The sequence below is a fragment of the Ahaetulla prasina genome, chromosome 7, assembly GCF_028640845.1.
Source record: "Ahaetulla prasina isolate Xishuangbanna chromosome 7, ASM2864084v1, whole genome shotgun sequence".
NCBI classification, from domain to species: Eukaryota; Metazoa; Chordata; class Lepidosauria; order Squamata; family Colubridae; genus Ahaetulla; species Ahaetulla prasina.
Window position 1 is genome coordinate 86,137,569 of NC_080545.1, and position 22,804 is coordinate 86,160,372.

At 41.8% G+C, this 22,804-nt stretch overlaps 1 protein-coding gene across 1 annotated transcript in view; it reads right to left on the minus strand.

The window, feature by feature from the left end:
• Positions 1-607: 607 nt before the first annotated feature.
• Positions 608-22,804, minus strand: part of RERG (RAS like estrogen regulated growth inhibitor) — a 163,300-nt gene continuing 141,103 nt past the window's right edge. Inside the window, exons 4-5 of the mRNA XM_058191444.1 lie at positions 11,748-11,821; positions 608-3,874 (exon numbers count right to left, since the gene is read on the minus strand). Coding sequence (XP_058047427.1) covers positions 3,467-3,874; positions 11,748-11,821 — 482 coding nt within the window. The 3' untranslated portion in view covers positions 608-3,466. The remainder of the gene's footprint in view (positions 3,875-11,747; positions 11,822-22,804) is intronic.

Below are 22,804 nucleotides of genomic sequence, written 5' to 3' on the forward strand. Positions count from 1 at the left end.
TCAGATCCAATTTGAACTGAGCCAACTGTTTTGCTAACTATTTTTCATGGTGACTGCTTAACTCCAACAACTGCTTCCTGTTGGATCCCTAAGGAGCCCGGGCGGGCAGGCGAGAAGTGGGAGGGAGGGGCATGGTGTGTAGAGGCCGGCGAGGCACCCCTTGATGTGATTGACATGGAGGTGGCCACGCCCACCCAGTCACATGACCATCTAGCCACGCCCACCCAGCTGATCATTAGGCAGATCATATTAGTGGTCCACGGAATTTAAAATTATGAGTTTAGTGGTCCCTGAGGTCTGAAAGGTTGGTGACCGCTGGCTTAGAGGTATGAAAGGGAGACATTGTTTTGGGCATTGCATTGGCACACTTGTGGATACCTCTGGCTGTACCCTACCTGTGTGAGATAGCTGCACAGAATAAGAACTACATGGATTTTATGACCCAAGAGGCAATCTCCTCCCTTAACAACTTTAAATGTTGTTTTAATGCAAAACAACAACAACCTCTGCTCTGTAAGATTAAATCTCCAATAGATTTCCCATGGCTCTCTTAAAAAATGGAAACATCATTCCAAAGTCCAGAGTTGGTTTTTTTTTAAATCACGCTTTTATTATAGATTAACATTTGAAAAGAAAAATAAAGTCAGCTATGTCAAATGCCCAAGAACTTTGGTTCTATTCAAGCCCCTCTAGTTTACAAATGTTTTCCCTTAAAGATGCATTGTTCAAAGCTTAAGCCGTTCAAAGCCAAGTCAGCTTCAAAGCCTCCACATCTTTCTGCAAGGAAAAATCTAGGTTCCCTTCTCATCGATGCAAAGACAAGTCAAGAAACGTAAAGCTTGCTCAATAGCCCTCATTCCCCAAAACCAACAAAAGAAAAATAACGTGGATAATAATCATTACAGCCCAAATGAAAGATAACAGGGGTTCCAAGTCGTTTCCCGTTTGGCTGCCTGCCGCCGTTTTTGTGATGCCTAATCATGAAAGGTAATGGATTGTATTGGTTCAAATGTCACTTATCTGGTACTGTCAATACCTCCACCTGCCCAAAAAAAGCATCTGCGACTGTCATTTTCTTCTTTTACATTACAGCACCCTTATGTCACACCATTTAAAAAAAAAACCACAAGAATTAGCAAATCAGGCAAAAGGAGGAATAGAAATATTTCCCTTTTGTTGGAGGATATAAGGACCCACAGAAAATTAAAAGCAGCCACTTTTCTCCACAGTCCTTCAAAATTGCTTTCCAATCAGTTAACTCTTGCAAGCTTACAACAATCTTGCAAGATTCATTGGAATGAGGCAGTGGGAAAAAGAACAGCCAAAGGGTAACCAATGGATTTTTATGGGTAAAGAAAGATTTGAAGAGGTGGTGCAAATGCAATTCTATGAAATAGATTTTGCACCTTGCCTAAAGGTAAAGGTAAAGGTTCCCCTCGCACATACGTGCTAGGCGTTCCCGACTCTAGGGAGCGGTGCTCATCTCCGTTTCAAAGCCGAAGAGCCAGCGCCGTCCGAAGACGTCTCCGTGGTCATGTGGCCGGCATGACTAAATGCCAAAGGTGCACGGAACGCTGTTACCTTCCCACCAAAGGTGGTCCCTATTTTTTATACTTGCATTTTTTACGTGCTTTCGAACTGCTAGGTTGGCAGAAGCTGGGACAAGTAATGGGAGCTCACCCCATTACACGGCACTAGGGATTCGAACCGCTGAACTGCCGAACTTTCTATCAACAAGCTCAGTATCTTATCCACTGAGCCACTGTGTCCCTTGTACCTTGCCTAGAATTCGCTTAGAATGCGTTGAATGTACATAGCACACTGCACGGTGATCTACTTGAGTAGATGTTAGGCTAGCAATACTGGGGCAGCGTAGTTTGTGGTTCAACATCAAGCAACCCTAGAAAAGCGGATAAATAATTCAAATTAAGTTTATACTTGTCCACAGAGACAGTGAGATCTTTTCCCAATGTGTTCAAGCAGAACGTAAGCCATCGTACTTTCATTCGGGTAGGGTAAAATAGGCCCAATGAACTCAATGTCCCCTTTCAAGTTCTAGGAATGAATGAAACCACAGTTAAGTTAACCAAGGGTATGTGCGCCATGTGAACTCAGCCAGGATCTTTGCACAATGCTTAATTGGGAGAATCATAAAGTATACAAAACTGTTTTTAAAAATCCAGTTGATTGCATTTTCCTTTTGGAGAAAAGTTGCTAGGTAAACCATTATTTCATCTTCATACATACATTTATATTTTACATTTTAGGATTTTATTTTTGAAACACGTTCAGATTGAGAAGACAGGCCAATCAAAAGAATATTGCTTTCATTGGGACTTATGTTCATTTTTTTAACGGTGCTCTAAAGTGATGGCAGTTGTGAAATGCATACTTACTTCCCCAAATGCATTCTTACAACTATACTATAGTTTCAACTGAAAAATACATGTCAAGTATTTATATCAGATGATTTTTAAAAAAAACTGGGGGGGAAATTGCACAGAAATTGTATAAATGCCATCTAAAATTATATCTATTAAGAAAAGTTTCTCCAAAAAGGTGTCTGAAATAATGCACTTTTTTCCCTTTAAAATTGCAAATTAATGCAGATGTAGAAGGAAATGAATGTAAGGTTTAAAAAAGGCAAACTTAAGTGAAATTGAAATTCACCCATTCACACAGCCATCATTAACACATTTTTTTTCTTGCTTGGACATTTGAACTAGATGAAGTTTTTTTTTTTTATTTGAATTTATATCCCGCCCTTCTCCGAAGACTCAGGGCGGCTTACAATATGTCAAGCAATAGTCTTCATCCATTTGTATATTATATACAAAGTCAACTTATTGCCCCCAACAATCTGGGTCCTCATTTTACCTACCTTATAAAGGATGGAAGGCTGAGTCAACCTTGGACCTGGTGGGACTTGAACCTGCAGTAATTGCAAGCAGCTGCTGTTAATAACAGACTGCATTAGTCTGTTGAGCCACCAGAGGCCCTGTGTGTGTGTGGCAATGTTCATTTTCTTTGGATGTCTCATGTCCAGGGATTATGAAGTGAATGTAGTGGTGCATTTACCAGAGTTAGTCATCTACTGCACCCTATAAAGCTTATATAGTCAGTCTCCTCTTAAACAATGATAAGCCACCATGTATTAGCCACATGTGAGCATGCAAAACCAACGGTGATGGGTAAATTTCTGAATCCATTCTGACACATCTTCAACATATTTTTTTTTTTGAAGATATGATTTGGTGATCAACAAAACTGGAGTAGAGCATGTATTATCATTCCTGAAACTTCTTTTTTTTTTTGCATCTCTTAACTTTAAGAATAATGAGGTGATTGTATAATAATAGTAATAATAAATGCAAAGCTTTGAGCATCCTACTGACAAACACAATTAAACCTTCCGTCCCTCCTTCTTGCAAAATACACTGCTTTTAAAAGGAAAAAAGAAGAGATTTTAGCTGCTGATTTTGGTAAGCATCTTGTTAATTGCTTGCTTCACATGAGTAGTGGAACTTCGCCTCCGAGTCTTGCCTTGAACCATTTTCCGACGTCGTACTTCCCGGCAAAGCTCATAAAAAGCTTCCATAATGTTGCCTTCTCCTGTACACGCAGAGCATTCGTAAAAGGCGCAAGCTAGTTCCGTGGCCAGCTTCTCCCCTTCCTCAGTGCTGACCTGCCTGGAGTGATCCAAGTCTGCTTTGTTCCCCACTAGGATCAAAGTAACGTTCTTGGGTTTTTTGACTTCATCCAACAAGTTCTTTAGGGGAAGGACTTCTTCAAAGCTGCCTCTATCTGTGATGTCATAAACCAGCACGAATCCTTCACCCCATCGTACGTGTCCTTCCTTCTGAATAACATCTTCCTATTTCAAAAAAAAAAGAGAGACATAGAAAGAAGATAGTTATTTGCAGGTCTACAGGAGACAAGGGTCGTACAGATCTTTGCACAGCAGAGTTTCTATGCAATGTTATATTTTGGGAAAATTCTCTAGGGTGTGTTTAGTCCACATTCAAGAGAACATCACCAGAACTGAAATATCTTTGTTCCCAATTTTAGACCACTGTATTATTCTAACATTCTGGCATTTTAAAAAAGATAACAGTTCTTCCCCATTGAACTTTGCATAGCCTGGCTATTGTGGTCACACTAAGTTACACTAATTGATGGTTGTTCTAAGGAATGGCATATGAATCTCATCTATCCAAGTGAGAACTATTTACTAAATCTGCACTATTAATCTTCTCATCGTTCCCATCACCCATCTCCTTCCACTTATGACTGTATGACTGTAACTTTGTTGCTGGTAATCCTTATGATTTATATTGATATTGATTGTTTCCTGATTGCTTATTTGTACCCTATGATTATCATTAAGTGTTGTATCATTAAGTGTTAAATTTGTACCCTATGACCATCATTAGGTGTTGTAAGTGTTGTACCTTGATGAAGGTATCTTTTCTTTTATGTACACTGAGAGCATATGCACCAAGACAAATTCCTTATGTGTCCAATCACACTTGGCCAATAAAAATTCTATTCTATTCTATTCTAAATATTTGCACTGTGGATGAAAATACCCATACACATCTGGCTGAAGAATTGTCTTTGAGATTCGAAGATCTGAAAAACCTAGAATTATTTTTGAATTTAGCGCTTGCTTCTCTAGGTACGGTGAACCTGTGTTTTTCAGAAACTGCTGAGTTGCTTGTTAAGATATTTAAATTTAGTAGCCGGAGCAGTGAGCCGGAACACACAGTTGTGACTGATTGGTTGGAGAGTGCAGGCTCCTGTGTGAGGCAATCTGCGTTGTGATTGGTTGCTATGGGTGTGTAGGAAGAGTTCCCCTTTTCCCTGCCCTTTTTCTTCTGTGTGCCCTGTGATTTACTGCATGATGCTCCTGATTGCCTATCTAGTTGGTTGTAAAAACTCTACACTACTAACCAGAGCATACAAAACATTTGCTAGACCTATTCTCAGTAGTGGGATTCAAGTAATTTAACAACCGGTTCTCTGCCCTAATGATTTCTTCCAACAACCAGTTTGCCAAACTGCTCAGAAAGTTAACAACTGGTTCTCCCGAAGGGGTGCGAACTGGCTGAATCCCACCACTGCCTATTCTTGAATACAGCTCACCTGTTTGGAAGCCATACCACATCTCTGACAGTAATACAATTGAACGAGTCCAGAAATATTTTACAAGAAGAGTTCTCTGCTCCTCTGTAAACAACAAAATACCTTATACCACCAGACTTGAAATCCTGGGATTAGAAAACTTAGAACTCCACTGACTCCGACAAGACAGAATCATCTATTGCAATGTCCTTCCTGTTAAAGACTACTTCAGCTTCAATCGCAACAATACAAGAGCAAACAATAGATTAAAACTTAATGTTAACCGCTTCAATCTTGATTGCAGAAAATATAACTTTTGTAACAGAGTTGTTAACGCTTGGAACACACAACCTGACTCTGTGGTCTCTTCTCAAACTCCTAAAAGCTTTAACCAAAAACTATCTACCATTGACCTCACCCCATTCCTAAGAGGACTATAAGGGGCATGCATAAGAGCACAAAAGTGCCTACCGTTCCTGTCCTATTGTTTCCTTTCATTATATATATGCTTATATGTTGTATAGTTGTTTCATGCTTATGCTTATATATACTGTTGTAACAAAATAAAATAAAATTTAAAAAAATATATTGATGCAAAATATATTTATTTATATAAAACTACAAGTAGGCGTCAGCTTCTATGATTTCATTTTTCAAGATTTTTCACATTTCAAGACTACTTCAGCTTCAGTCATAACAATACAAGAGCAAACAATAGATTTAAACTCAATGTTAACCACTTCAATCTTGATTGCAGAAAATATGACTTTTGTAACAGAGTTGTTAACGCTTGGAACACACAACCTGACTCTGTGGTCTCTTCTCAAACTCCTAAAAGCTTTAACCAAAAACTATCTACCATTGACCTCACCCCATTCCTAAGAGGACTATAAGGGGCATGCATAAGAGCACAAAAGTGCCTACCGTTCCTGTCCTATTGTTTCCTTTCATTATATATATGCTTATATGTTGTATAGTTGTTTCATGCTTATGCTTATATATACTGTTGTAACAAAATAAAATAAAATTTAAAAAAATATATTGATGCAAAATATATTTATTTATATAAAACTACAAGTAGGCGTCAGCTTCTATGATTTCATTTTTCAAGATTTTTCACATTTCAAGACTACTTCAGCTTCAGTCATAACAATACAAGAGCAAACAATAGATTTAAACTCAATGTTAACCGTTTCAATCTTGATTGCAGAAAATATAACTTCTGTAACAGAGTTATTAGTGCTTGGAACTCATTACCTGACTCTGTGGTCTCTTCTCAAAATCCCAAAAGCTTTAACCAAAAACTCTTTACTATTGACCTCACCCCATTCCTAAGAGGTCTATAAGGGCACAAACATGCCTACTGTTCCTGTCCTATTGTTTCCTTTCATTATATCCAATTAATATAGTTATCACATACTTATGCTCATATATATGCTTATATATTATATAGTTATTTTCATGCTTATGCTTATATATACTGTTGTGACAAATAAAATAAAATAAATTTTTGACACCTGGTGTGCAATTCTCTGACATTGCAACTTCCAGCTTGCTCCATTTAACAGAGGTGTGCAAAATGTTCTCCTTTGTAATATTTTGACTTTGGAATAGCCAATTTAAAGGTTGGTCCATTTCCATTAAATTCAGAACAGTTATTCTTAAAGTTAGAATGTGACATTCTGAAATTAACCAAATAACAGAGTTGAGAGGGACCTTGTAGGTGATCTAGTCCAACCCCCGCCAAGGAGGGGACCCTACACCATTTTTGAAGATGGCAGTCCAGTCTCTTCTTGAATGCTTCCAGTGATGAAGCTCCCAGAACTTCCAAAAGCAAACTGTTCCATTGGTTGATTGTTCTCACTGTCAGAAAATTTCTCCTTTATTTGTTTAATCAATTTCCATCCATTATTCCTTGTCTAGCCTTTGGGTGCTTCGGAAAATAGCTTGACCCCCTCCTCTCTGTGGCAGCCCCTCAAATATTGGAAGATTGCTATCATGTCTCCCCTGGTCCTTCTCTTCACTAGACTAGCCATGCCCAGTTCCTGTAACCGTTCTTCCTATGTTTTAGCCTCCAGTCCCCTTATCATCTTTATTGCTCTTCTCTGCACTCTTTCTATTATAAATCAGAACATTCTGACTGCAAAACATATTGTACATTTTAATTAGTCAGCAGGTCCAAGGGGAGAGCAATATTGGTGATTCTAGCTTATCAGGAGGGCTACAAGTTCCATATCTTTTAAAGGTAAAGGTAAAGGTTCCCCTGGCACATATGTGCTAGTCGTTCCCGACTCTAGGGGGTGGTGCTCATCTCCGTTTCAAAGCCAAAAAGCCAGCACTGTCTGAAGACGTCTCCATGGTCACGTGGCCAGCATGACTTAACGCCAAAGGAGCACGAAACGCTGTAACCTTCCCACCAAAGGTGGTCCCTATTTTTTCTACTTGCATTTTTTATGTGCTTTCAAACTGCTAGGTTGGCAGAAGCTGGGGCAAGTCACGGGAGGTCACCCTGTTACATGGCAGCACCAGGGATTCGAACCGCTGAACTGTCAACCTTTCGATCGACAAGCTCAGCTTCTTAGCCCCTTGAGCCACCCTTCCATATCCTTTAGTTTTGCATATAAATAGATTTTTTAAAACACACCCAAATTTAATTACTTCAGCTACAATGATATAAGCCATTGCAACTGAAAGTTAAGATTCACAAAGATGAATGCAACATTGAAAAAAAAACTATTTGTGGAAAAAGAATGCGCAGCAAATGTCACACCATTTAAAAATAAATAACGATAAATATTTCAGTCCCATTATTGGCATAAGCATGTGACATTTCAGTAAATTCAATGTAACCTTCATTGAATTTTACTTTTGTATACAGATCAGAAGTTCCATTTCTACTCTTAGCTATTGCTAAGACAGATCTCTGGCATCTAGTCTGTCTTGCAAAATTATTATCCACTCAGAACTTTCCTACATTTAACTGTGTATGTGAAATGTGAAATGATGTGAAAAGTAAACCATTTTTCAAATATTATTCTTCATCATCATGAACACACAGAGGGAAAAAAAAACACTATAAAGGCTGCTGACGTCATCTTTCATGCTCTTCCGTTAGTGGCAAATGATAAAATATCAGTATCTCTTTGTTCCAGTTGGGATATTCTACAAATGTTCGCCAATTCTTTCTTTTCCATAATTTTCCTAGTGAGCGGAGGGCTGTGCTGCTAAGTTCCGATGACAGAGGCAGGATTTCTTTATCTATCTGATTAATGTCAGTGGAGAATTACATTTCTATAATGGATGAAATTCCCTTAGAAATGACGTTATTTTCCTGTACTTTTTCATACAGGTCTGACTTCTACATATTTCTTCCCAATTGCTTGTGAGCAAAATTGTTGGAGGGGGCTGAAGGGAAGAGAGAAAAGGGAAAGGAGGGAGGGAGGAAAGAAGGAAGGAAATGCCATTAGATGAATCTGGGAAGGAAGGAAGGAAGGAAGGAATAAGGAAGGAAGGAAGGAAGGAAGAAAGGAAGGAAGGAAGGAAGGAAGGAAGAGGACGAGGCACAATACTAGTTCAAGAATAGTATCAATATTATATGCAAGTTGAAAAATATTATTTTGATTGGAAGACTTCACTGAACTCTATGCTCTGTACTCTGTATAAACTCTATGTACTCTGTATAAACTAGGGGTGCAGTTTTATCTTTGTTTGTATTCCTGCTTTTTAAAATCCCCTCCTCATTTTATTTATTTATTTGGGACCTCCCAAGCCAATCATATATAAATCAGTCCCCCTGGACTTGGAGGGGCTAACTCTCAACTGCAGTGAGACAGGATGGAATCTTTAGATTCTATGGAGTGAAACAACCCATAATAATGTTTCTTAAAACTGTCCTAGCCCACATTTTTCTGCAACAGACTTATATGCAAAGATTCATAATCAGATGTCTCATTTATGTTCCTTTCTAAAAAATTATTTAAAGCAGTTGTGTGGGCACTAACTCTAACTGAACTCTTTTACCTCTTTTTCCCCTACCCATTATATCATTTTTCCATTAGGGAAAAAAAAAAGCCACGTAGGGGAATATTTAATACTTATATATCCTCACCAACAGACCAAATGACAGCTCCTGGGACCAGTTCCACATTTCAATTCAGGTTTAGCCCTACTCTGTCTTTCAAAAATACTTGGAACGGAACTATAATTCTCCTCCTTCATCATCACTTGGTCTCTAAGACATCACTTCCTTTGGAACTTTCACAGTATTCTAGGACTGGAAGGACCTTGGTGGTCTTGTAGTCCAACCTCCTGCTGAAGTCAGGATTCTTATATAATCACAGTCAAATGGTTGTCCAGTCTATTCTTAAAAACCTCCAGTGACGGACACCCACAATCCCAGGAGGTGAGCTATTCCATTGATTAATTTTTCTCACAGCCAGAAAAATTATCTTAATTTCTAGGTTGGATTTTTTTAATAAGCTTTCACCCATTACTTCTTGTCCTGATTGACCTTTAGTGCTTTAGAGCAGAGGTCCCCAACCTTGGCAACTTTAAGCCTGGTGGACTTCAACTCCCAAAATTCTGGGGGTTGAAGTCCTCCAGGCTTAAAGTTGCCAAGGTTGGGGGACCCCTGCTTTGGAGAATAAGTCAGCTCCGCATTTCTTTGTGACAGGCCCTCAAGTCTAGTTATCATTTAAAGTGTCTGGAGATTTGGTCTCTTTTTTGTAGCATGGTGACCAAAACTGGATTCAGTATTCTCACCAGCGTGGTGTAAAGCAGGGGTGAAATGCAGCAGGTTATGACAGGTTTTGGAGAAATTTTGAGCAGTTCAGAGAACCGACAGCAGAAATTTTGAGTAGTTAGGACAGTGATGGCGAACCTTCGGCGTTCTCGCGTGCTGGCCCGCATGCCTGAAGTGGCATGCGAAACTGTCCTGTGCCGAATGTGTGGCCTCGCTGGCTCCCATCGCATTCCTATGCTCAAACGCACGCCGGTCAGCTGGCCATCGCGCGTGCGGTGCTGGTGACCCCGGCAGTGCGGTGGTCCACCGTGCATGCATAAGCCGCCAACCCAGAAGGCTGGGTGCCGGCTTGCGCATGATCGATGGACTGCCGTACTTCCGGCATCCGCCGGCACTGTGCATGCGACGGCCAGCTGACCAGTGTGCATTTGAGCACAGGAACGCGATGAGGAGCCGGCGAGGCTGCGCATTTGACATATGACGGTTTCGCGTGCTGCTTCTGGCACGCGTGCCATAAGTTCACCAACACAGAGTTAGGAGAACCAGCAAATACCATCTCTGGCTGGCTCCAGAGTGGGATGGGAATGAAAATTTTGCAGTATCCTTCCCCTGCCATGCCCACCAAGCCACCCCCACAGAACCGGTATTAAAAAATATTTGGATTTCACCACTGATATAAAGTGGTATTATCACATCTTGTTATCTTGACACTGTGCCTCTGGTGATGCAGTCTAGGACTGGATTGGTCCTTTTGGCAGCTGCAGCACGCTTCTGACTCATACTTAAGTGATGGTCCACTAGGACACCTACATCCTTCTTACAGTAATTACCGTTGAGTCAGGTACCACCTATTCCATACCAGTGCAACTGGTTTTTCCTTCCTAAGTACAGGACCTCACGTTTCTCACCAATGAACTGCATCTTGTTGGAGAGGGCCCAATGCTCAAGTCTGTCAAGATCCTTCTGGATCTTCAGTGTACCTTCTGAAATATTGAATATTCGTTCCCAATTTGGTGCCATCCAGGGGTGAAATTCATCAGGATCTGACAGGTTCTTGAGAACAGGTAGAGGAAATTTTGAGCAGTTTGGAGAACCGGCAAATACCACCTCTGTCTGGCCCCAGGAGTTGGGAGGGAATGGGGATTTTGCAATATCCTTCCCCTAGAATGGGGTGGGAATGGAGATTTTGCAGTATCCTTCCCCTGCCATGCCCACCAAGCCATACCCACCAAGCCATTTGAATTTCACCACTGGTGCCATCTTCAAATTTGATGAGTTCCCCTTCTATCCCCTCATCCAGATAATTTATGCACATGTTGAAGCGTACTGTCCCAGTCAAGACTGAACCTTGAGGTACCCATCTGCATGCTTCTTGGCTTTCTCTTGTTTTGCCTGAACTAATAAGCACATAAACCAGGGGTCAGCAACCTGCGGCTCTGGAGCCACATGTGGCTCTTTCATCCCTCTGCTGCGGCTCCCTGTTGCCAGTCGGCTCCACAATTGATAGGACTTTCAGTTAGGACAGGTAGAGGAAAAAGGATGCCACGCTAGGAGGAGACTCTATGGTGGGGGAACAGGACTTCCGGTCGGCTCCAGAATTGAATGGGGAGCTTTTGTGGTTCTTCGAGTGTTTAAGATTGATAACCCCCAACGTAAACCAATAAAAATCAATTGCGATTTCTGACGTTGTAAGAAACACTAAAACTACCAGGAATATGAAGCTTTCCTTTCATACTCTCTCACAGATGGCCTACTATTTTTTTTTTATTATTCTCCTTTGTCCCTTTATATTCCACACATAAATACTTGACAACTTTCCCCTAGTGTTAATTATAGTTTTCTGGCATTGGTATTTTGCTAAAGGGGTCAACAGTGTTCTTACCTGCCCAGCTGTATCTAGTATTTCCATGGAAACAACTTCATCATCAATGGTGGCTTGATGACGATAAGTGGACTCTTAAAAAAGGAAGGAGAAATAGTACATTAAAAGGAAACAAGCAGAGAGTATGGTGCATTTCTTTATTTCCTGCTCATTAAACCTTTTCACTACTTTCTGTTCCAAGAACTGTGTTATTACTTCAACCCATTTGGTCTGTTTCGTTAACAGGGGGGCAAACAAAGAAAATGTTATTGAAAACCAGTCGTTTTGCTATTCAGTTTCAACAGTATGATCTGGAATTGTTCTGGAGATCAAAAATGGAAGCAAAGAGTAGATGGTTTGTTGGCTTCAGGTTGCTGACTTTGGCATATAACAACAACAACAACAACAACAACGAAAACAGAGTTGGAAGGGACCTTGGAGGTCTTCTAATCCAACCTCCTGTCCAGGCAAGAAACCCTACACTACTTCAGACAAATGGTTATCCAACATTTTCTTAAAAATTTCCAGTGTTGAAGCATTCACAACTTCTGCAGGCAAGTTGTTTCACTGATTAATTGTTCTAACTGTCAGGAAATTTCTCCTTAGTTCTAAGTTGCTTCTCTCCTTGATCAGTTTCCACCCATTGCTTCTTGTCCTGCCCTCAGGTGCTTTGGAGAATAGCTTGACTCCCTCTTCTTTGTGGCAACCCCTGAGATATTGGAACACTGCTATCATGTCTTCCCTAGTCCTTCTTTTCATTAAACTAAGACATCCCAGTTCCTATTAATAACCCAAAGAGATGGCAACAATTGCCATGGCCACAAATAAGTTCGACTGCCTTTTGTTCTGGTCTATGGCTTGTCCAAGGGTCAGGGCAGAGGGTCAAGCTCCACTTAGCGCTAAGAGATTAAAATGTATAGTATTTGGAAGTTGATAATCATATTATAAAATACATGTGAATCGGAGCTAAAATTAACTCAGCTCCCAAAATTCATCGCATAATTTATTTCGAATAATTGCAACAGTTACAACAGATATTGGTATCTGTATTTGATGCTCGGTATTCTAATAGTTGATGGCCAATATGCAATAAGATTCGGTATTTGACCGATCATGAGGTCTGGATATAAAATTTAATCATGCCCCAAATTCTCATGTCATATTTTAGATTTTTTTCTCTCTCTATTTAAATCTTGGTCAAATCAAGGTCCCACTCTTTTGTTCATGTGCAAAAATGTGAAAAGTCTTCCTTTTCCAAGATGCTTTCTACTTGCATTTGTTATTCATCCTGAAACCTGAACCTTGAAACAGAAAATGGCTGTACTTAGAAGTTATTTTGGTTGCCCTATGATGTCTTGTGGTTGTCTAGTTGATGGAATATCCAGACTGAAACTGAGATGCAAGGCTTTATTTTTTTGACAATACGCAAAGGATCTTAGCATGAGGCTAAAATATATTTGTCGTTAAGATTATCCCGGATGGGATAAGACCTTTTCATACCCTGGATTATAAAGTGACATACTCTGGAGTTATAAATCCAGGAGTCTCCATTGTGTCAGCTTTAACTAGTAAGATTTTCTAGAGAATCCTGAGTTAAGCAGAATGCTGGGCTAGATGACGTCAGTCTCTTCCAACTCAGATCCTACAATTAATCAGAAAGAGGATGCATGAAAAATTTGGTAGCCAGATCATTTATAAGTATGAATATAGTCAGTGGTGGGATTCAACCAGTTCGCACCACTTCGGGAGAACCGGTTGTTAACTTTCTGAACAGATTGGCAAACTGGTTGTTGGAAGAAATCATTAGGGCAAAGAACCGGTTGTTAAATTACTTGAATCCCGCCACTGAATATAGTGATCTTGAACTTCTCAAGTGTAGAGAAGACTCCAGAACATAAATGCATGCTGAAATATTCACTCTGAAATGTGGTTTATAACTTGAAAATATCTGCAAAAAATATGTGCAAAAAGGTCTATGTTAAGGAAAAATAGATACCAAAATGATCGTCTGAAAATTTTAACCCAAATAGTATTTCCTCTTTACAGAAAACTGATCGTCAAAATATGTAAAGAAGGAAAAGTTCATTAGAACACCTACCTCTGAAGAAATATGGACAAATATATAAAAATGTGCACAAATATTGCTATGAGCCTTTGATTTTTTTAAAAAAAATGAGTCCGTATAAGCCGGTAAACCAGGGGTGAAATCCAGCAGGTTCTAACAGGTTCTGGAGAACCAGTAGCAGAAATGTTGAGTAATTTGGACAACCAGCAAATACTACCTCTGCTGGCCCCAGAGTGGGGTGGGAATGGAGATTTTGCAATATCCTTCCCCCAGGAGTGGGGAGGGAATGGGGATTTTGCAGTATCCTTCCCCCAGGAGTGGGGAGGGAATGGGGATTTTGAAGTATCCTTCCCCCAGGAGTGGGGAGGGAATGGGGATTTTGCAATATCCTTCCCCCAGGAGTGGGGAGGGAATGGGGATTTTGCAATATCCTTCCCCCAGGAGTGGGGAGGGAATGGGGATTTTGCAGTATCCTTCCCCCAGGAGTGGGGTGGGAATGGAAATTTTGCAGTATCCATCCCCTGCCACACCCACCAAGCCACACCACGCCCACCAAGCCACGCCCACAGAACCGGTAGTAAAAAAAATTGGATTTCACCACTGCACTAAACCCAACTTTGATCTGATTAAATCAGAATCTTGGCTATGATAAGAAGTGACAGCTTGTCTTTAGCTTCATGGGAAAATTCTTTTTCTTTTTTTTTACACTGACATTGTTTATATTTTTGCCCCTTGAGTCAGAGTTGACTCTCAGGAACTGCTTAAATTAGTCTCTGCAATCTTTTCGGGAAGATTTTCAGAAATGGTTTACCATTGCCTTCTTCCCAGGGCTGAGACAGAGGGACTGGCCCAAGGTCCCCTAATAGAAAATAATTTGTGTAGCTCAGGGTTGAACTGTGGAGTTCTTGATGTTGTTTGAGGTTGGCTGGGACAATGTTAACATCTTCAATGCTAGAGGGGAGGGGAATTTGCTCTCCTGGTCCATCCAGCTGGTTTTGTAACTCATGGTGTCCCAGTTTCTAGCTTTGTGCCATACAAATGGATTCAAATCCATAATAATCTATAAAACTCATCACCAGAAACTGTCAGCCTAGGAGGTTTTAGAACAGGATTTCCCAATACACCTTTGGTGTTATTACATATGATTTCTGGTGCAGATGCCAAAATGCAAAGTTAAAGGAAAATGATCCCAAATTGAGGCGATCAGTTCATCTTACATCGTTTCCCATGGAATTTCAGTTAGAAAAACTGTACAATTCAGCAGTCTGGCATCATTTTAACCTAGTATTGTTTAAATTCATTTTTATTTCATTTGGGGATCTTGTAATAGTCAATAACTAGGACTTTTCATGTACTAAGGCTTTTGTAATGCTACAGAGATCTGCATAAAGGGAAAAAATTGGGGACCGTTGCTTTAGAGTAAGGTTGGCAGTTCAGGTTGGCAATTCAGCGGTTCGAATCTCTAGTGCTGCCGTGTAACGGGGTGAGCTCCCATTACTTGTCCCAGCTTCTGCCAACCTAGCAGTTCGAAAGCACGTAAGTAGAAAAAATAGGGACCACCTTTGGTGGGAAGGGAACAGTGCTCCGTGCGCCTTTGGCGTTTAGTCATGCCGGCCACATAACCACGGAGACATCTTCGGACAGCGCTGGCTATTCGGTTTTGAAATAGAGATGAGCATCGCCCCTTAGAGTTGAGAACGACTAGCATGTATGTGCCAGGGGAACCTTTACCTTTATACATTAGGAGAGGGTAATGCAATACATGTGACTTTTTCCCTGGCATTAGTTTGGATCTTCTGCCACTGTCATTATTCAAATGATGGACTTGCATTTGATTATGTTTTGGTCTTGTTCCCTGACTGGCTTTAGAGCTAACATTCTGGAATATGTTAAAGCCTACCCTTCAACTATTGAGATCCATATTTGAGATATTAGTCTGGTGTTCATTTAAAAGCAGCAACAACACGGCAGGGTGGAGAATTCTGTATCACACCTCATCACACCGCTCTCTTTCCCACTGACCTTATTAATTTACTCGAAATTGCCAGTTACACCGCACTGACATAAAACAAAAACAAGAGGGGAAAAAATTAAAAGGAGACGGGGAAACAGAAAACAAAGAAATCTCTCCTGCACTGCTGTGAATTGTCTGGTTAATGAGTTTGTTGCAGGATAAATAACCTATATAAATAACAGTGGTGCCATCTGTTTCTCTCTTCCAAGTTATTCTGTGCTGATAGGAAAAATACCTAGAGCTAGTGGAGGTTGTGAAGTAAGAACTGGGTGGGCAATGAGGTGCAATATCATGAAAAAACAAAACAAAACCTTAAAGCTGATTTTAAAACATGGCAATCGTGGCTGTACCATCCAAATTTCAGCTATGTAATCTACAAAAAAGAAGGTGGCGCTTCAATTGTACTATTTTGTCTGCTATCTTGAGCTCTTGACCAGATCCGACATACATTTCTTTCTGTGTATCCTCCCACAAACGCAGAGACCCTCTCCAGTGAAATTCAGAAGCCACCTGTTATCAACATTTGGCAAGTTCTAAGGCTTTTAATTAGTTCTAATAAATTAATTATTTTAATTTTAATTAGTTCTAAGGGATGCGGTGGCTCAGTGGCTAAGATGCTGATCTTGTCAATCGAAACGTTGGCAGTTCAGCGGTTCGAATCCCTAGTGCTGCCGCGTAACGGGGTGAGCTCCTGTTACTTGTCCCAGCTTCTGCCAACCTAGCAGTTCGAAAGCGTGTAAAAAAATGCAAGTAGAAAAATAGGGACCACCTTTGGTGGGAAGGTAACAGCGTTCTGTGCGCCTTTGGCATTTAGTCATGCTGGCCACATGACCATGGAGACATCTTCGGACAGCACTGGCTCTTTGGTTTGAAACAGAGATGAGCACCGCCCCCTAGAGTCAGGAATGACTAGTACATATGTACGAGGGGAACCTTTACCTTTACCTTTTTAGTCCTGCAAAAAAGTGCTAAGGCCAGAGCTGAAGATGGATGCAGAAAATCTTATCTTTCACTTCAGTAAGCAGATCTTTGTCTGTTTTGGCTGAATGGGAATGATTGAAATGTGGTATAATGGTATGTAGGAAAGACTTTGGGAGACAGAAGGAAGAGTGGCTGGCATAGAGTAGCTGACTAGGGAATTCTGGGAATTAAAGTCAGCAAGCCTTAAAGTTGCCAAGTTTGGAGATCTCTGGATTAAACCATGGTCAGACAAGTGGCAGCTGAGTCTGCAGAAGGGATGGCGGCATGGCAAACATGTCAGAAGGGAAATGTCTATGAAGATTCTCACTCATCCAGGTCATGGTTGTCCCAAAGGTGCTTTTTTTTTTTCAAGAGGCAACTGGACTTTCTTGTTTTTCTTTGAAGACGTTTCACTTCTCATCCAAAAAGCTTCTTCAGCTCTGACTTCATGGTGGGGAATGGAAGGATTTATATTCCTTGTTAGACAACTGGTCATTTGCATTCTTTTAGAGAGTTGTTGAGGCTATTTGAAGGTTTATCTGTGTCCTCAGGGTCACCAGAGTAATGCAAATGGGTGTGGAGCATTTTTGGAACCGCTGAAAGGACCGTATTGTAGACTGTGCCGTATCCCTCCCCCTCCGTTGAAAGAATTGAGTTTGGACATAGATGGCCTCTTTGACCCACTTTGAAACTAGCAGTTCTTTCTGTCCAAAATGTGGACTTTGCTGTCTTCAAAAGAGTGGCTGTTTTCTTTTAAACACAGATGGTCTACTGAATCTTGTCCTGATGGGTTTGTTCTCCTATGTTGTGCCATGAGTTTATGATGTGGTTGTTTTGTTTCCCCAATGGACAGATCTGCACATGTCTCACTGTATTGTACTGCATATAACACGTTGCTCAGTTTGTCCAGTTGCCTCTTGAAAACAAAAGCCACCTTTGGGACATGTCAGAAGGGACGCTCCCTAGTTGCTTGGACTGTAAAAGAAATGGGAGAGAGATGTACTTTCAGACTTGCAAGATTCTCTTAATGGAACCTAACAATAAAGATAAGAGCTAGTACTCCTGAGTGAGCTTGTTGTTTGGACTATCTCACAAGGTTGATATTGAGCAAGAAGTGTTGAAATTTAGGAAACCAAAGTAGAGATGAATATAGATTTTAAAGGTCAGAATTTAAATGTTTAGGTAAATGCTTCCATCCTAATAATAATAATAATAATAATAATAATAATAATAATAATAATAATAATAATAATAATAATAATAATTATAATATCAGAGTTGGAAGGGACCTTGGAGGTCTTCTAGTCCAACCCCCTGCCTAGAACCCTAACCCTAACCCTAACCCTAAACCCTACACCATTTCAGACAAATGGCTATCCAACATTTTCTTAAAAACTTCCAGTGTTGGAGCATTCACAACTTCTGGAGGCAAGTTTTCCCACTAATTAATTGTTCTAACTGTCAGGAAATTTCTCCTTAGTTCTAGGTTGCTTCTCTCCTTGATTAGTTTCCACCCATTGCTTCTTGTTCTACCCTCAGGTGCACTTATCTTCACTGAGGGAAACATAATACCTCCTAAAAAGTGGTGATGGTGGTGAATGATTGCTTTTTATATATTCTTTCCTTTTAAAAAATGACAGATTTTGTTTGCCTGGTTGAAAACATGGACTGTGAATAGGAGTATCCATCATCAAAATTATAGAGAAAATGGGTTTTTGTAAGCTACCTACATGACAACTTTTAATTTTTTAAAGTACCGGTAATTGCAAAAGGTCAGCTAAAGTTTTGGGCTGCATCAGCAGAAGTGTTGTGTCTGTGCTACCCGAGCTGGGGCCCCTGCCAGAAAGTGACTCGGAAAGTGAGGGGGAAGGGCCATCAGGACTTAACTTTGGAGCACCGGCTTCCCTGGCTCAACTCCAGGAGCCAGAGGCAGGCCAGGTGGAGGAGATAACGAGGCCTCTGTCCCCTGATTCTTTCCCTCCCCCCAGGCCACGCCTCCAGACCTGGCTGATGGCAGTCAGGCCTGGCTGGACCCTAGGTTTTGTAGGCAGGAGAGGTGGGAACAACAGAAGCAAGGGTGGGGCAGGCCTAGGAAGTGCTGAGTCATGGAGCCACATCCCACAGGATATAATTTTTATTTTATTTTATTTATTTTATTTGATTTTTATACCGCCCTTCTCCCGAAGGACTCAGGGTGGTGTACAGGCATAATAAAACCGACAATACAATATATAAGTTTAAAATACGATTTAAAAAACTTATTTTAAATTAGCCCAATGATTAAAATTTCCCATACTAAAAACCCCGTTTAAAATAAATAAATTTAAACATTAAAATCCCAATTTAAGCCAGCCCCGCGCGGATAAAAAGATGAGTCTTGAGTTCGCGACGAAATGTCCGAAGGTCGGGTATTTGGCGTAAACTCGGGGGAAGCTCGTTCCAGAGTGTGGGAGCCCCCACAGAGAAGGCCCTTCCTGGGGCCGCCAGCCGACATTGTTTGGTGGGCGGCACCCTGAGAAGTCCTCTCTATGGGGCGTGCGGGTCGGTGGGAGGCGTGTGGTAACAGCAGGCGGTCCCGTAAGTACCCAGGTCCTAAGCCATGGGCGATTTAAAGGTCATAACCAACACCTTAAAGTGCACCGGAAGGCCACAGGCAGCCAGTGCAGTCTGCGCAGGAGGCGGTGTTACATGGGAGCTACGCGTAGCTCCTCTATAACCAGCAGCTGCATTCTGGACTAACTGAAGCCTCCGAGCGCACTTCAAGGGAGCCCCATGTAGAGAGCATTACAGTAATCCAAGCGAGAGGTAGCAGGCGCGCATGAGTGACTGTGCATAAGGCATCCCGATCAAGGAAGGCGCAACTGCGAACCAGGCGAACCTGGTGGAAGGCCCTCCTGGAGACGGCCGTCAAATGGTCTTCAAGCGACAGCCGATCATCCAGGAGGACACCCAAGTTGCGCACCCTATCCTTTGGGGCCAGTAACTCGCCTCCAACAGCCAGCCGCGGCTGCAGCTGACTGAATCGGTGCCGGCATCCACAGCCAATCCGTCTTGGAGGATTAAGCTTGAGCCTGTTTCTCCCCATCCAGACCCGTACAGCTTCCAAACACCGGGACAGCACTTGACAACTTCATTGGGGTGGTCCGGGGTGGAAAAGTACAGCTGGGTGTCGTCAGCGTACTGCTGGTATCTCACCCGAAACCACTGATGATCTCACCCAGCGGCTTCATGTAGATGTTGAACAGCAGGCGAGAGAATCGACCCTGTGGGACCCCACAAGTGAGGCCCCTCGCGGTGACCTCTGCCCCCTGTCAACACCGTCTGCGACGGTCAAAGAGATAGGAGGAGAACCACCGATATACGGTGCCTCCCACTCCCAATCCTCCAACCGGCGCAGCAGGATACCATGATCGATGGTATCGAGCGCCGCTGAGAGGTCTAATAGGACCAGGGCAGAGGAATATCCCTGTCCCTGGCCTCCAGAGATCATCCACCAATGCGACCAAAGCTGTCTCCGTGCTGTATCCGGGTCGGAAGCCGGACTGGAGCAGGTCTAGATAGACATCTTCATCCAGGTGTTGGGGCAGCTGTCGCGCCACGGCACTCTCTACAACCGCAACAAAGCGAAGGTTGGAGACTGGACGATAATTACCCAAAATAGCTGGGTCCAAGAGGGCTTCTTAAGGAGGGTCTCACCACCGCCTCTTTCAAGGCGGCAGGAAGACCCGTCCAACAAGCGTTGATAATCCTCTGGAGCCAGCCTCGTGTCACCGCCTGAGTGGCCAGTACCAGCCAGGAAGGACACGGGTCCAGTAAACATGTCGTGCCGTGAAGCCTCCCCAACAACCTGTCCACGTCCTCGGGAGCCACAGGGTCAAACTCAACCCAAATGTGCTCAACAAGACGTGCCTCCTCTCCCTCGCTTGGATCATCCCAATATAAAAGCAGCAACGGCTGCTATACCACTTCGTGGCAAGCAAATCAACTGCTTAGAGGGAGAGAATTAGAGCTGAAGTCCTGTCTGTTCCTGGTTTCCTGGCTGACTCATCGGCATCAAGAGAGATAACAGAGACACTTGGCAGACGCTCGCTAGTTTGCTGCCAGAGCTGATAGTTGCTGGCTAATTGTGTTGTAAATGTTGTACCTTGATGAACGTATCTTTTCTTTTATGTACACTGAGAGCATATGCACCAAGACAAATTCCTTGTGTGTCCAATCACACTTGGCCAATAAATTCTATTAAAAAAAAAAATAATAAAAAAAATTAAGTCATCGCTCGTGTCTCCCAGACTGCGGAGGGTGACAGAACAAGAAGTATCATTTCTAAATCAAAGGGAATCATAGTTTAACTTTCTCTGCATGGATCAGATCAGTAGTAGGTTTCAATTTTTTTTACTACCGGTTCTGTGGGTGTGGCTTGATGGGCGTGGCAGGGGAAAGTTACTGCAAAATTCCCATTTCCTCCCGATCAGTTGGGATTCAGGAGGCAGAAAATAGATGGGGGCGGGGCCAGTCAGAATTTTTACTACCGGTTCTCTGGACTACTCAAAATTTCCGCTACTAGTTCTCCAGAACTGGTTAGAACCTGCTGAAACCTACCTCTGGATCGGATCCTACTTCAAGGATTGTGTCTAGTTTTGGGTACCACTCTTTAAGAAGGATTTGAACAAATGTGAAGATAATAAATGTCAGTCTGGACATGGAGTTAAGCAACTCAAGCTACTCAGCTCTAGCAGAGAGGCTGCTCTACAGAGGCCACAGCCATCTCATCCCTTCACAAGCTAGGTTTCACATTCTGGTATCTGTGTAGTAGTGTCTTTGAAAGCCACAAGAATCTCCTGGATGACTACAGCTATTTGCCTCTCCACAGTTTGCAATACTTGCAGTTATAAAAGTCAAAGGGACATTTCAAGCTGACATTTAAGAAAACAACACATACATATACACATACTGTACATATCATTGCCAAAAAAAAGAGCTCTTGGTAGCTTAAACATTGGCTTATTTCTAGTGACTCTGGCAGCCTTTCACAAATCAGTTAAATTATATTTAATTTGTGGATGTCAGTGCCATATGCTTGGAGTCTAAAAGAATTGCCAGGAAAAAAAATGAGACAAATCGTGACTATAATCGATTACTCTAAGCCGCTATTCATTTTCAAGTAGACCGCCATTTCAAGAGCCAGTTCGTTTGGGTTTAGAGCAACTTGGAGAATCTGAATCATCAAGAAGGGAGGGATATAAGTATTTTCTTTTAAATCTAGATTGTTCCCTGCCCCTTAGGGATGAATTTATATTGTATCATACTCGAAATTTAACTATTGGCTTGTTGGGGTTACATCAGTTCAAAGTTGCATTGGCTAGCGTATCACCAAGAAAGAATACTTTAATAGCATGTGGCTTGGCTAGCTACAGAAAAATTGGGGTGGTTTTCATTACAGTGTCAGTTTATGGCATTGTTAGTAGGAGGAGTTTTAGATTGGACGTTGTACTCTGCTCTTAACAAACTGAGTAAAATCATATGCCAAGCCAATTTAGGGTTAAGAAAAATCCATTTCTTCCACATTTATACTATATATGTGTGGTGTGCCAGTTGCACCCATTCCTGGTTCATGTTCACTTACAGTTACTCACGCCCTGGTGACCTCAAGAATGGACTACCGGGACACACTTTATAGGTGGCTGCCCTTGAAAAATATTTAGAAGCTTTCACTAGTGGAAAGTGCAGCGGTACAAGTAGTTATGAGTGTGTCTAGAACAATACAGGTTAAAACTCTGCTTTGCAACTGTATTGGTTGCCGATTTGCTTCTGGGTTCTTTAAGGTCCTGTTTTTGACTTTTAAAGCTTCACATGGCAAGGGGCACCTCTCCACAATTACATCTACCCATCCCATCAGGTCTGGCAGGAGGGGAATATTATGGGTCTCTTCAGTGGTGGGATTCAAATAATTTAACAACCAGTTCTGTGCCCTATTGATGGATGGGCGTGGCCATGGTGGGCATGGCCAGGGGGTATGATAGGCAGTAGTTGGCCTCCTGC